The 14,099-nt window shown below is 37.6% G+C and overlaps 1 protein-coding gene across 1 annotated transcript in view; it reads left to right on the top strand.

Moving 5' to 3' along the window:
- Positions 1 to 14,099, top strand: part of LOC134675144 (uncharacterized) — a 36,710-nt gene that overhangs the window by 21,738 nt on the left and 873 nt on the right. The window contains exons 19-27 of the mRNA XM_063533306.1: positions 530 to 613; positions 1,456 to 1,649; positions 3,810 to 3,921; positions 4,553 to 4,593; positions 7,001 to 7,021; positions 11,912 to 11,966; positions 12,624 to 12,670; positions 13,061 to 13,155; positions 13,582 to 13,657. Coding sequence (XP_063389376.1) covers positions 530 to 613; positions 1,456 to 1,649; positions 3,810 to 3,921; positions 4,553 to 4,593; positions 7,001 to 7,021; positions 11,912 to 11,966; positions 12,624 to 12,670; positions 13,061 to 13,155; positions 13,582 to 13,657 — 725 coding nt within the window. The remainder of the gene's footprint in view (positions 1 to 529; positions 614 to 1,455; positions 1,650 to 3,809; positions 3,922 to 4,552; positions 4,594 to 7,000; positions 7,022 to 11,911; positions 11,967 to 12,623; positions 12,671 to 13,060; positions 13,156 to 13,581; positions 13,658 to 14,099) is intronic.

Raw genomic sequence — 14,099 nt, 5'->3', positions numbered from 1 at the left:
TTTTATCAACGTCACACACCGCTTTTAAATTGTCCGTCCATACCATTTAATAACAATTTCAAATATTCTCAATAGAGAATTAGCGAATGACAATTTGAATTGACGTACGTAACAGAGCGCGCTCAGCGGAAAAAGAAGTTTTGGTTCGATGTACATTGTACATTGCTGCTTTTCTTAGCGCAATACTACTCTTTGAGTGTTGCCCTACTTTAGTTTGCTTTACATTGCTACTGACAAGATTTGCTTGACGCACTATAATTATTGAATTATCTAATGTAGCATGGTCAATACATATAATTTACTTCAAATTGTTACCGCTAAAAGTGCCAGATTTAGAACCACAAGCGAACTTCTGCGAAGTTCTTTCTAATGCTAAAAAAAACGGACTATAAATCAGTTTAGGTTTTATTTACAAAAACCGGTTAAGTGAGAGTTCGTTTGACTCGCGTACCGATGATTCCATACAAGTTTTCAATTATCTCGTGCAACTCTAAACATGGCTGATATTTTTGATATTATTGTATTACAGATACTGCAGTACAGAGTTATGGGACTACAGCATGTGCCCCGAAGTACCGTGCCCCAACCGGGCCGATTAAGGGCAAAGTTATAAGTAAATATAATCACTACACCTTACCCCGGCTACACACGTAACTATAAATCGTAGCGATTAATCTGTGCAGTCCGATTTGCGCAGTTTTATCTACCGTGTGTATGACAAATCGTTACGATAATCGACAACGGTTTAATTTTATTTTTATTATTAACGCATTATAAAACAAAGTCCCCCGCCGCGCCGCGTCTGTCTGTATGTGTGTATGTATGTTCGGGATAAACTATAAAACTTCTAAACGGGTTTTCATGCTATTTTGACCCATCAATTGGGTACTTTCCTCTACTTAAAATAAATTATTTCACACCGTGCACGAAATAAAGCACCAGATCATTATTAGAAAAACATAGATAGCAGTTATTTTTAAACACAATTTCTATTTAATAAATCGGATGGAAGTATTAAAAGTAGGTGAGTTGACTGTGACGTCGACACACGTTTTCATATAAATTTCATATTAGCGAATCGTTTTGACAGTTCTAAAAAAGAAGCTGATTTGACTAGTAGGAAAGTAGTCAATTGAGTGATTCTTGGGGAAGGTTTAGGTGATGGCATAATAGGTTAAGGTTTTGTGTAAGGCGTGGCTCACTCCGCGATTTCGTCGCTTTGCTACAGGTAGCGAAAAGTGCATCCGTTCCACCCCAATTTTGAGGAAAGCCATAAGTTGCGCGTGGCGCTGTCGCCACCTAGCGGCCATATCTGTGCTGATCGTGACAGACGCGTTTTGTTAGAGAGTCTTCTGTACCTAGTACTATTATTTATTCTGTGGTGTAGGTAACCCAATTATTACTTTTATTTTGTTGTCAATTTTTTTCCGTCATTATCCCAATATATCGTTTCAGAGGAAATGACAGAAAGAGTTGTCTGGCCCGACGGTGATGACGTGACACTAGAATACACAGATGAGACTGCGAAACCAAGGAGTAACAGAAAAGACACTGTAAAAGCCACAAGATCGACGTCAACCATTGCGAAGGCGGTCGCAGATGTCAGCACTATCACTTCAGATTGGTGGAGCCCGATGTTTGAGAGAAAAGTAAATGAAATAGTTATTTTAGTAGGTCTCCCACCTACTAATTAGTTAATTACATGTAGTAAGAACGGTACCATTTATTTTTTCTATAAACCATCAACTTTTGGGTTAAACCATCAAGTTTTTCATACTTTAGGGTGTCAGTTTTGTGACCGTCCATACAAAATGTATGTGAAAATGCATCACATAGGTAACTGACATTTTTTGGGACACATTTTGTTTCTTTTTAAATCGATAGTCTTCGTGATTCTCAGTAGAAATAACCCAAAATGTGATCGATTTCCGAGAAAAAGTAAATGGTATACTTTTAAGTGAAAATGCCCAGGTAGTTACTAAGATATCCGAAGATAAAAAGAAAGATATCGAAGTGGCCAAACCAGGGGAAACGATGTTTTTTTTTATACCACATTAGTGTGCACGTATCAGCTTTAAGCTACCTGTGCATTTACATATAATATCCTGGCGGGGACCATCTCTGGATGTATCCCGCGCGCGCGCCCTCCCCCCGCCTCCTCCAAATCACGTCATCGTGTTTACGCGGATGTCGTCGCCGGTCCGAAAGTCGCATCGAACCGGGTTAGTGTACCTGTAAAGGATACTGAAGATCGAGCGGCTCCCAAGGAGAAGCTCCCTGTTGCCAGTGTGGATGAGGAGGATTTCACACTGGTATCAAGAAAGAAGAAGGCGCGCACGGCGCCTCGTAAGACTCAGTGTGGTACCGCCGAACCGGCTAATTCTGGCTTGCGGATTGCTACACCGAGTAAGGCGCTGTACGTATCGCGCCTGCATTATACCGCCACGGCTGCTGAAGTGGTGGAATATGTACACCAGAAGACCGGCTACACGCTGAGGGTGTTCCAGCTTCGATCGCGCCACTACGTGCACTTCAACTCTTTTGTGGTGCGCGTGCCGCGACCGCTGCAGGAGACCATCGAGTGCGCCGACTTCTGGCCGAAAGGTGTCGTGTTTCGGAGGTTCCGGGGCAAACTGCCGAATCCGACACAAGAGCAGCCGCTGCAACGGAGCCACGCCGTTTTATCGTCTAAATAGTGTTTACTTTTAAGTTTATAAAATACATATGTATGTCGACGCGCAGGTGATATTAATTGGTAAATTCAAATAATGAGCGCTTGCATGACATACTTACGATTTATCAAAAACACTTGTAAGCGACGTGGGTAATAAAGATGTCTCGTCAAGTGGCTTGAGATCGTATTAGAGGCGTCAGGGGTTTTTGTAACGTCTGAATGTGTTCTCGGAAATTGCTTTGTTTGATAATTAAATAGCTCTTGGTTTTTGTGGACCGATGTGAGTGGGAAGGCCAGGGTGCAGGCTGGCGTCACTCTGGGATTGAATCTCAATCTGGTCGGACAGTAGCAATAGAGACTGCATTACGCCTCGCGTACTTGTTCTCGCGTTAAATATCTACGCCCTACGGATGTACTACCTAGTGCATCTAGCCATTCCTGAATACCTAAACCTAAATTAAGCCCCGACATGTATGTTAGTCTGTAAGGTATTTGTAATATGGGCCTTGTTGCCTGAATTAAATTTCTAAATAAATAAAAAATAAAATAAAAAAAATTGTGCGTTCGGGGATGGTATCCGCCACGTGTATCCCTTGCTTTTAGATTAAAGTGTCTTAAAGGGCCTCTGCGCTGTTGGCTGCGGCCCCACGTACGCCTCCCAAAGGTCCGGGACCCCATGGTCCCGAGATATGGCAAAGACATACAAATAATAATAATAAAACAAGCATAATAGTCTCACGAATTATAGGGCTCGGCATCATGAAAACAATTTCACTATACAAATACATATACATAGTATATATTAACTGATACCATTATCACTATTGTATTGTGCTCAATTTACAACTTATACCAGGCGTGGCTCACTCCGCGATTTCGTCGCTTTGCTACAGGTAGCTAAAAGTACATGCGTTCCACACCAATTTTGGATGCTAGCCATAAGCCGCGCGTGGCGCTGTCGCCACCTAACGGCCGGCCATATCTGTCCAGATCGTAACAGAAGCGTTTTGTTACAGAGAGTGAGTCTTCTGTACCTAGTACTATTATTTATTCTGAGCTTATACTTTTATACAGACCTATAAATAATTAAGTATAAAAACTAATAATCTTTGCTAATTTGACTTTATTATTTTAGCCGATGCGGAGAAAAAGGGACCTTGTACTAATCGAAAATGACTGGCATGAAAATAAATATAAAGATCCCAACGCGAAATGGGATCCATTGATATATCGTGACGGACATCACGGTGGGTTTAATAAAATGAAAAACTTTCTTCCAGGCAACTTGTGGCCCATAGATAAATAATAATAAATAAATATTAGGGGACATCTTACACAGATCGACCGGGATATTCGCGGACGGTCTAGAACGCAAAATGACTAGTGTAACATTTGGCCTATATCGCTCTTAGTCTACATCGCGAACGGTCCAGAACGCAAAATGCCTACATCTTTTTCCGTCGTTTTATCTTTACGTTAGCAATGTCGACGGAGCCTCGCTACCGCGTGGCTCCTATTCTGTGCGGTTTAGCCTTCGGCCATTTGAAGATAACTAACGAACCTAACCTACCTGTGTGATATAAAAAAGTGGTCATTTTGCGTTCTACACAGTTCACGATGTGGAATAAAAGCGATATAGGCAAAATATTACACTAGTCATTTTGCGTTCTAGACCGTCCATGACTATACCGATCGACCTATGTGCAAACTAAGCAAAGCTAGGCGACGATATAACATATACCTATTAATACTTATAATACTATATAATACTTATAGGTATGTTATTGCGTTATAACATGGATTAGTATTTTGTATGATTTAAGGGTATTTATGGTACTATTTATTTAGATAATTTAAAATAAGAATTTCTGTTCACAGATTTAGGTGCCGTTCTTTCAGCGTCTAACTATTTATTACAGGTGAGATTCCGAAACATAACTGATACTTTTTAACAATGGGTTCAGCCGGCAGTTTTGAAAAATTATAGCGCTTTTTTTGGTCGTTATATACGTTGGCTTAAAATATGTATAGTTGTCTTGAGGCCTTCCTCTAATAACTCGTTCGATTCGAGACCTGGGGGCCGATTTTTGAATTTCGACCGCTCGATTTCGTGTATTTCGTTCAATAATATCTCCAGCACCCGGCATTTAAATTCTACTAATAGAATTCTATTAATAGAGGGGTCAATACCACTAGATTCCCAATTTCTATCGCTCGTATTTCAAGAATTAGCATTTCGCTGTTTTCCACCGATTTTCGAGTGACGAAATCCAACGCTCGAAATTCAAAACTCGGGCCCCTGACAACTTTCGCCTGATAGAAAAAAATCACGACAGGTCTAAAACCCTAGACCGCACCATTGAATTTGTACCTAACTATTATAACTATTTGCACAAAAGTTATTAGCGTTAATTTGGCTTTTAAAATTGCATAGGTAATTTTATTTTTAATCGTACCTACTTATCGATTACTTTATATTTTGTTAAAAATAACGAATAATAACAATTTGATAACTATAATATCCGCGGTTGCGATTATCTAGTTGGGGGCTTTTTCGGAAAAATTGGTACCATTAACTTTTTTTCCAAAAGTCATAAATTTTTGGGTTGTTTAGACTCAGAATCACTCAAATCAATAAAAAAAATGTCCTCAGTGTTTCATGCTACAAATATTGAGTGTCAGTTTTGTGACGATGACGGTCCATGTATGTGACAATACGCCACAAAATTTTAATTTTTTGGGACACATTTTTTTCTTTTTAAATCGATAGTCCTCGTGATTCTGAGTAGAATTTAGAAAAACAGGTCCACTTTTGAGTGAAAATGCCTAGTTAGGCACGTTATTCATTGAGAAATCGAAAATTGGTATCTGCCTCTCTATCGCTCCTCTATATTCGGACGATAGAGAGGGCTTGATGACATATCGAAAATAAAATCATCTTTGACCGTGCAAAACGGTAAAAATTTTACAGATAGCATCAGTGAAATATGAAAAAATTACAAATTTTCTCTTAACGCATTGACTGCCAGGGTAGTAGAAGAGCCGGCCGCAAATTTTCTAACCGACTTGATACCACGATGAAATGCACAATGGTTTCATCAAATGGGGGTTCATAACTACCGACTGGAATTGGTTTCATGGTGGTATCAGAGTTAGTGTACGGTAACCGATGGTCATCTTGCTTATAATCTCATCTGCCAAGGTGTTTCGGCAGGAAAAGCCTTGGCAGACTTATATATTCCTGAAATGAGGGTTCATACCTACCGAATGAAATTGGTTTCATGGTGGTATCAGATGGGTTAGTGTAGGGTAACCGATGGTGACCATGCACACATAATCTCGCCTGCCAAGGTGTTTCGGCAGGAAAAGCCTTGGCAGACTTATATATTCCTGACATGAGGGTTCATACCTACCGACTGGAATTGGTTTCATGGTGGTATCAGATGGGTTAAATTAGGGGTCCCGGTGGCCACCTTTGAGAGCGTCTGCCAAGTACTGCCGGCAAAAAAAATACTGGCAGATTTCGTTTTTCTGTGTCTACATGTAAAGGACCCCGCAGCAAACATAGGGAAAAAGTGGTTTCAGTTAAATCTCACAAAATTTTAGTATGATGTTAATTTGGCTCTCCTGATTATTTTTTTATATGGGCACAACTCTCTCAGGAGTATACTTTCAGAAATAATCAAGTATGTAATTTTCTATTTACGCGATATGTTTTCTAAAATCGATATACTGTTATGACACGCACTGCCAGTTATTGACGTTATAAGGTGCAACTACCAACTGTCAGGAGGAGGAATTACGTAAAAATGGCTAACAAACACATAATTATTTTGTATAAAAAAATTACATCGATTATTTCTGAAAGTATACTTCTGAGAGAGTTGTGCCCATACAAAAAAATAATCAGGAGAGCCAAATTAACATCATACTAAAATTTCGTGGGATTTAACTGAAACCACTTTTTCCCTATGTTTGCTGCGGGGTCCTTTCTAACTGCTGTCATAACTATTACCTATTTCGGTATCAGATGGGTTAAATCAGCACCCTTTTTTCGCACCGGAAGTGCCAAGTGGCCTTCTTTTTCGTACTTTCGGCGAGTTCCGCCGTGGCAGACTATCGAATTCGGACTTAGCATCACTTTTATGGGAAACCATTGTGCATTTCATCGTGGTATCAAGTCGGTTAGAAAATATGCGGCCGGCTCTTCTACAACAAACTTATATGACGGTGGACGCACATGTGCGTCGGGGGCAGTGAATGTGTTAAATGTCTTTAAATATGTAATTATTGTTACTATAGGTTTACATTTACATTCGTTTTCAGTCGGAGGAGTACTACAACAAGGTATATTACATGACCGTACTGCCCTCACGCCAATCACCTTATAAGGTACGGTCGAAAGTTTTAATTTATGACCCATCCTGTACCTCGTCACAGTGACAATAAGTAGTATGACGACTATAAGCCGCGTGCATGAAGTATAGGGGGCAGCATAGGAGTCGTTAGATTTTTGGCGCGAGGCGTAAATGTGACGTTCTTACTTCCGATGCAGCCCACAAGATGGCAGAACCTATTATGCACAAGGAAACGTACCTACGAGAATGGTAGATGGTAGCACTTGCTATGGCAATGTACGTACTTACATGTGCACATACACGGTGTAACATGACTAAACCGAATAATTTTAACAGCGTATTCCTGATCATATTTAGAGACAAAAATGTCCTATAAACTTTTTTGATATTCGCCTATAGACTAGACAAAAAAATTCAAAATCGCTCTCATTCTTGATGCGACTGGCAAATCATATTACTTTTTGGCAACCGGGTTTTTTAACCTAATTAGACCCCGCTGAATCCGAATTTGCCGGTTGCTCGATCGAAATCTTGACCGGAAGTGAGATATTTGACATTAAAGGTCCCTTTTTTTCGTTTTTCGTAAATAACTCTTAAACGGTGGCGCATAGCAAAAAATGTTCTATTACATAAGTAATCTAAGGTCGCCTCCATAAACTCGCGAACTAAATTGACATGAGTTTGACAAATAAAATGATACCAGGAATAGCAAAGAAAAAATAGTCACGGGTATATGTCGATAAAATGATATCGATAAGTAAAATATTGCACTTACTACCCACGTCATAATTATAAAGGGGTCATAAACGATTTCGATTAATATGAATGTGACGAGAAAAGTGGTTAATTCGATTGTAAGATTGTGTCGTTACCAATCAAATCAGGAGGTGCGGATGAGAAACTGACAAATTTCAGTGTCATGTTAGTGTGCAACAACTTGCCGTTCTTTATTTCAAGAGCTCGGTTGTCGCCATAAATCTAAAATTGGTGATTTAATTTTATACATGTGGCCGGTAGATGAGTTTGATCCATAATTATTTATACTTGGTCAAGCAGATCTTGTCAGTAGAAAAAGGCGGCAAATTTGAAAAATGAAGGCGCGAAGGGATATCGTCTCAAAGTAAATTTGAATTTCGCGCCTTTGTCTACTGACAAGATTTGCTTGACCATCTATAAATCTTGACCTAATTGTCAACTTAAACGTCCAGTTTAGGGACTGGTCTTCACAATCGAAGCCATAGGGATACCGAGGCGATTTAATTTTTGCGTCCACACCACTCAAATTAAATGAGAAATTAATCACATTATACGAAATATTTCCCCGTCTGGGCCGGCCTTTTTTGTATTTTTAGCCAAAATCACTTTTTCTATGTTATCACCTACAGCTTAATTGTTACTCTAGCTGTAAGTTTTCCTAACAAGTAAAACAAAAAAAATATATATAATAAAATATTTATTTAATTACAATATGCTTATTCAATATCCTTGTCTCTATTAGGTACTATAAAATTGCACAATTTTGGAAATACCGACATTCTCTAATTCAAACTTTTTTGAAAATATCGATATGAACAGCACTGGCCAAACTGTGGTATCATTTGTGCACATTGACCTGTCAATTTAGTTCGCGAGTTTCTGGAGGCAACTGTACATAAAATTGCCTACAAGAAAGATTCAGTACAATTTTTCGCTAGGATCAATATTCAAAGAGATTTCAACGCGGGAAATTTAATTATAATCACTTCTAAGGTCCCGTTTTTTAGGTTTTCGTAAATAACTCATAAACGGTGGTCAATATCAAAAAATGTTGTTAGACGTTAATAATCTACACAAAATTTTGAATGAAAAAGAATCAGTACACTTTTCGCAGGGATCAATATTTAAAAAGATAATAAAGAGGGAAAGTTAATTATAATAAATTCTAAGGTTCCTTGTTTTTATTTTTTCGTTAACAATTTGAAAAGTATGACTCATAGCAAAAAAAATCTTATACATAAATAATAAACGTAAAATTTCCTACAAGAAACATTTAGAACACTTTTCGCTAGGATCAATATGTAAAAAGACAAAGCAGCGGGTAAGTTAATTATAATCAATTTTAAAGTCCCTTTTTAGTTTTTTGTAAATAACTCGTAAACGGTGTCCCATAGCAAAATAGGTTTTTAAGAACAAATTATCTACATAAAATTTTCTCCAAAAAATATCTAGAACACTTTTCTCTAGGATCAATATTTCAAGCGATATTAAAGGAAGAAAGTTAATTACAATCAGTTCACAGGTCACTTTTTTTTAGTTTTTCGTAAATAACTCGTAAACGGTGGCCCGTTGCAAAACAATATTCTACATAAATACTAAACATAAAATTGTCCACAAAAAAGGTTCTGTACACTTTTTCGCTACGATCAATATTTAAAGAGGTATTAAAGGGGGTAAGTTAATTATATTCAATTTCCAGGTCCCTATTTTTAGGTTTTCGTCTATATAGGTAAATAACTATTTTATTTTATTTTATTTTAAAAATGTAGACCCAGTAGTTTCGGAGATAAAGGGGGGGATGGTAATTTTTTGTATTTTAATGTTTTATTTTGGGGGGAGGGGCTTTATCTCCGAAACTATTGGGTCTAAAATTTTGAAAAAATTTACAGAATAGAACCTCTATAGATGACAGGAAAACCTATTAGAATTATGCAGTCAAGCGCGAGTCGGGCATTACTTAGTTTTTGACATATACAAAATACATTGTTAAAAATTGGGTAATGTACGGAACCCTTGCAACGCGAGTCCGACTCGCGCTTGGCTGGTTTATTTTCATTTTGATGTACGGAACCCTAAGAAGAGAAAAGTGTTCCATACTTTATGGTTTTCGTAGAAAATTTTATATCGATTATTTATTTACAAGAACATTAAGAACTTATTTTGCTATGAGCCTTATTTTACGAGTCATTTACGAAAACCTAAAAATAGGGACCTGAAAATTGATTATAATTAACTTTCCCCCTTTAATACCTCTTTAAATATTGATCGTAGCGAAAAAGTGTACAGAACCTTTTTTGTGGACAATTTTATGTTTAGTATTTATGTAGAATATTGTTTTGCAACGGGCCACCGTTTACAAGTTATTTAGAAACTCTAAAAAAAAGTGACCTGTGAACTGATTGTAATTAACTTTCTTCCTTTAATATCGCTTGAAATATTGATCCTAGAGAAAAGTGTTCTAGATGTTTTTTGGAGGAAATTTTATGTAGGTAATTTGTTCTTAAAAACCTATTTTGCTATGGGACACCGTTTACGAGTTATTTACAAAAAACTAAAAAGGGACCTTAAAATTGATTATAATTAACTTACCCGCTGCTTTGTCTTTTTAAATATTGATCCTAGCGAAAAGTGTTCTAGATGTTTCTTGTAGGAAATTTTACGTTTATTATTTATGTATAAGATTTTTTTTGCTATGAGTCATACTTTTCAAATTATTAACGAAAAAATAAAAACAAGGAACCTTAGAATTTATTATAATTAACTTTCCCTCTTTATTATCTTTTTAAATATTGATCCCTGCGAAAAGTGTACTGAATCTTTTTTATTCAAAATTTTGTGTAGATTATTAAAGTCTAACAACAGTTTTTGATATTGGCCACCGTTTATGAGTTATTTACGAAAACCTAAAAAACGGGACCTTAAAAGTGATTATAATTAAATTTCCCGCGTTGAAATCTCTTTGAATATTGATCCCAGCGAAAAATTGTACCGAATGTTTCTTGTAGGCAATTTTATGCAGATTACTTATGTAATAGATCATTTTTTGCTATGCGCCACCGTTTAAGAGTTATTTACGAAAAACGAAAAAAAGGGACTTTAATGTCAAATATCTCACTTCCGGTCAAGATTTCGATCAAGCAACCGGCAAATTCGGATTCAGCGGGGTCTAATTAGGTTAAAAAACCCGGTTGCCAAAAAGTAATATGCTTTGCCAGTCGAAATAGTTTTTATGAAAAATATGACCAGTCTACTAGTTCAGAGATATTATTAATAAAAAAAAACAAGTTTTTATTGTTACATAGTGTAAAAGGCCTTTTTGATGGTGATGTTGCTGCTATGGGACGTAGTCTAAATATCCTTATTGATAGATGTCAAAAAGTGACAAGTAAAACTTTGCGAAAAGTAGGTTCTACGAAAAAAAAATGTAAAAATCAATTTTAAGTGACAAGTTTGCCAATAACATTTATTTTTTATGTACAAATACACTCAAAAAATTTAAAAAACAAAACAAAAAAATTTTTTTTGGCGAAATTGACCTAAACTCATATTAAATTTTTTACTTATTTTGACCTCAGAAATGCGTGGTTAAAATTATTCGGTTTACTCATGTTACACCGTGTATATGTATTATGTTTTCGATTCAGGCCACAAGATGGCAGACCCTCCAACGCGCACGGTCCTTATAGTGACTTTCATATTGTTTGTCACTGTGACAATTAAGGTACGAAATGGGTCATAAATTAAAACTTTCGACTGTACACATACACAATTCTTCATCATCATCCTGGAGTTGTCGATATTGGCCACGGCTCATGGAAGGCCGAGGTTCGCTTGGCAACTTATCCCAAGAACACAAGTAGGCGCTAGTTTTGACCGCCATCTGTCCTAACAGGGGAAACTAGACCTTATCGTAGTCCGGTTTCCTTAAGATGTTTTCCTTCACCGAAAAGCGGATGGTACATATTAAATAATGATACATAAGTTCCGAAATACTCATTGGTAGGAGCCGGGCTTTGAACCCGCGACCTCCGGATTGCATGTCGCACTCCCTTCATTCTTCATATTCATTTCATTTTTAATTACCTATATACACAACTACCGTCAAGACTTTTTTTAGTTTCAGAAAAATCCCGTAAGCGAAAAGCCAAGTTTCAAAATGTATCGCCAGTCGAGAAAAGGTTAGTTCTATTTTAAGGTACAGTAGCCAGCAACGCTACGATTTTTTGAGAAATCGTAGCTCTTTTTAGGGTTCCGTGGGCGACTAGGAACCCTTATAGTTTCGCCATGTCCATCTGTCTGTCCGTCCGCGGCTGCAATTTGACATGGATATATAAAATCATCTATGGCGATAGAACGGTAAAGTATAAATACATAGTACAAAAACATTTTTTTCGCTTTAATCCAATGTTTGGTGTGGGTTATCGTTGGATAGGTCTTTTAAAGCCAATAAGGGTATTCAACATAATAAGGATTACCTATTGTTTATGTTACTAATTGTTTTGTTTAGGTGCATGATTCGATTCATTCGCCAACAAACTGGTTACAGTTTGGCGATATTGTAAATTTTGTTTATGAGCATGTACGTACCTTTTGTGGAAAAAAAAGAAACAAGCATTATTTACATATTTATAAAGTAAATATTTTCGGATATAATCGCTCCGAAAGAAATAAAAAATACGCATGCGAGTTCACGCGCTTCTTACCTGTAAGTACATTAAATTATGTAAGACGGTTTTCCATAATGTAAACATTCAAAGAGGACAATCGGGACCACGTGTGTGTGAAGAAGCGGTCGCCCCTTTCCTCTTAGATTTCAGGAGTCTGTCTGATTTCAGGTCCTAAGGCAAGGAGACTGAAGGAGTGCCACCCGGTTCGTAAAAAAGTGAGTCTTCAGATACCTATATTAAATTTGCGATACTTATAGTTCCTCTAAATATTCCTAGAAAGCCTAAAAATGCCATTTTTAGGGTTCCGTACCCAAAGGGTAAAAACCCGGACCCTATTATTAAAACTCCGCTATCCGTCTGTCTGTCTGTCACCAAGCTGTTACTCATGAACTGTGATAGCTAGACAGTTGAAATTTTCACAGATGATTTATTTCTGTTGCCGCTATAATAACAAATACTAAAAAGTAGTGAACCCTCGGTGGGCGAGTCCGACGCGCACTTGGCCGGTTTTTATTGTTCATTCAATCTCTCTATTTTCTTCTTTGTTTAAATTGTCCGTATGTCCGTACAGTGAATAATATTAGTATTATTTTAAGCATTTACAGATGCATAGCAGCTCTGATGTGAAAATCACACCAAAATGGCGGCCAATCGTCTCCGAGGAACAAGCTCACGCCCTGATGCATTACAAAAGCATGAGGTAAACTTCGATACACTCTGAGGGGCCCATCGCGAACACCGAAGTACGCAACTTGCAGGCTTTCTCTTTTACTTAGGTACTCCAATTAAGGGTATCGTCTTGGGTCGTCCCATTGGTTTTTCGTCAAGTTCTTAAATTAGTCCTATTCCGCTTTCGTCACCCATTCTACATTCGTCACAATCGTCGGTGGATTTAATGTAGAATGAGTGACGAAAGCAAAATAGGACTAATTTAAGAACTTGACGAAAAACGAATGGGACGACCCAAGACGATACCCAATTAAGGCGTAGGTAATTAGAGTGACAGAGAGAAAGATGCTCGCAATTTGCGAACTTCGGTTTTCGCGGTAGGCCTCTGAGGGCCTAAAACTACTGACGCTATGTGTAAAATACTTTGACAGTGCAATCCAATTTTTTATCGTTTAAGGAACCCCATGGAGAAAAAAAAGAATCACAGAAAAGTGAAACAAGAAAAGGATAATGAACAGTACCCGTCTTTGCAAGTAATTATTGATTGCATTATTATAGTTCTTGACCAGTAATATATGATCATTGTCAAGAGCCCGTAAAGAGGGCGCTGTTATTCTCATGTAATGGCTCCTCTACACGATGGGCCAACGCCGGCCACTCCAAGGGACGCAGCCATGCGGTAGAATAAGATAGCAATATCACTTGCTCCCTCTAACGCATAAATGCGTCCCTTGGAGTGGCCGGCGTTGGCCCATCGTGTAGAGGTATTATGGCTCCTCTGGGTGACAGTATAGTAATAATATATGAAACAATTCGTTTCAGTGAAATTTTGCAACATGGGGCGTGGTCATAAATTCCTGGTCAACTATTCTTATAATTAATTACAGGCGTATTCGGATTTTAATAACGATCTGGTTCAGTTATTAATCTGATCTGCCAGTATCGAAAGTGACGTTTTTACTTGAAGAAATATAA

The sequence above is a fragment of the Cydia fagiglandana genome, chromosome 21 (assembly GCF_963556715.1).
Source record: "Cydia fagiglandana chromosome 21, ilCydFagi1.1, whole genome shotgun sequence".
Lineage (NCBI taxonomy): Eukaryota > Metazoa > Arthropoda > Insecta > Lepidoptera > Tortricidae > Cydia > Cydia fagiglandana.
The sequence above is the reverse complement of the archived record's forward strand: the minus strand, read 5'-3'. Positions and strand labels throughout refer to the sequence as shown.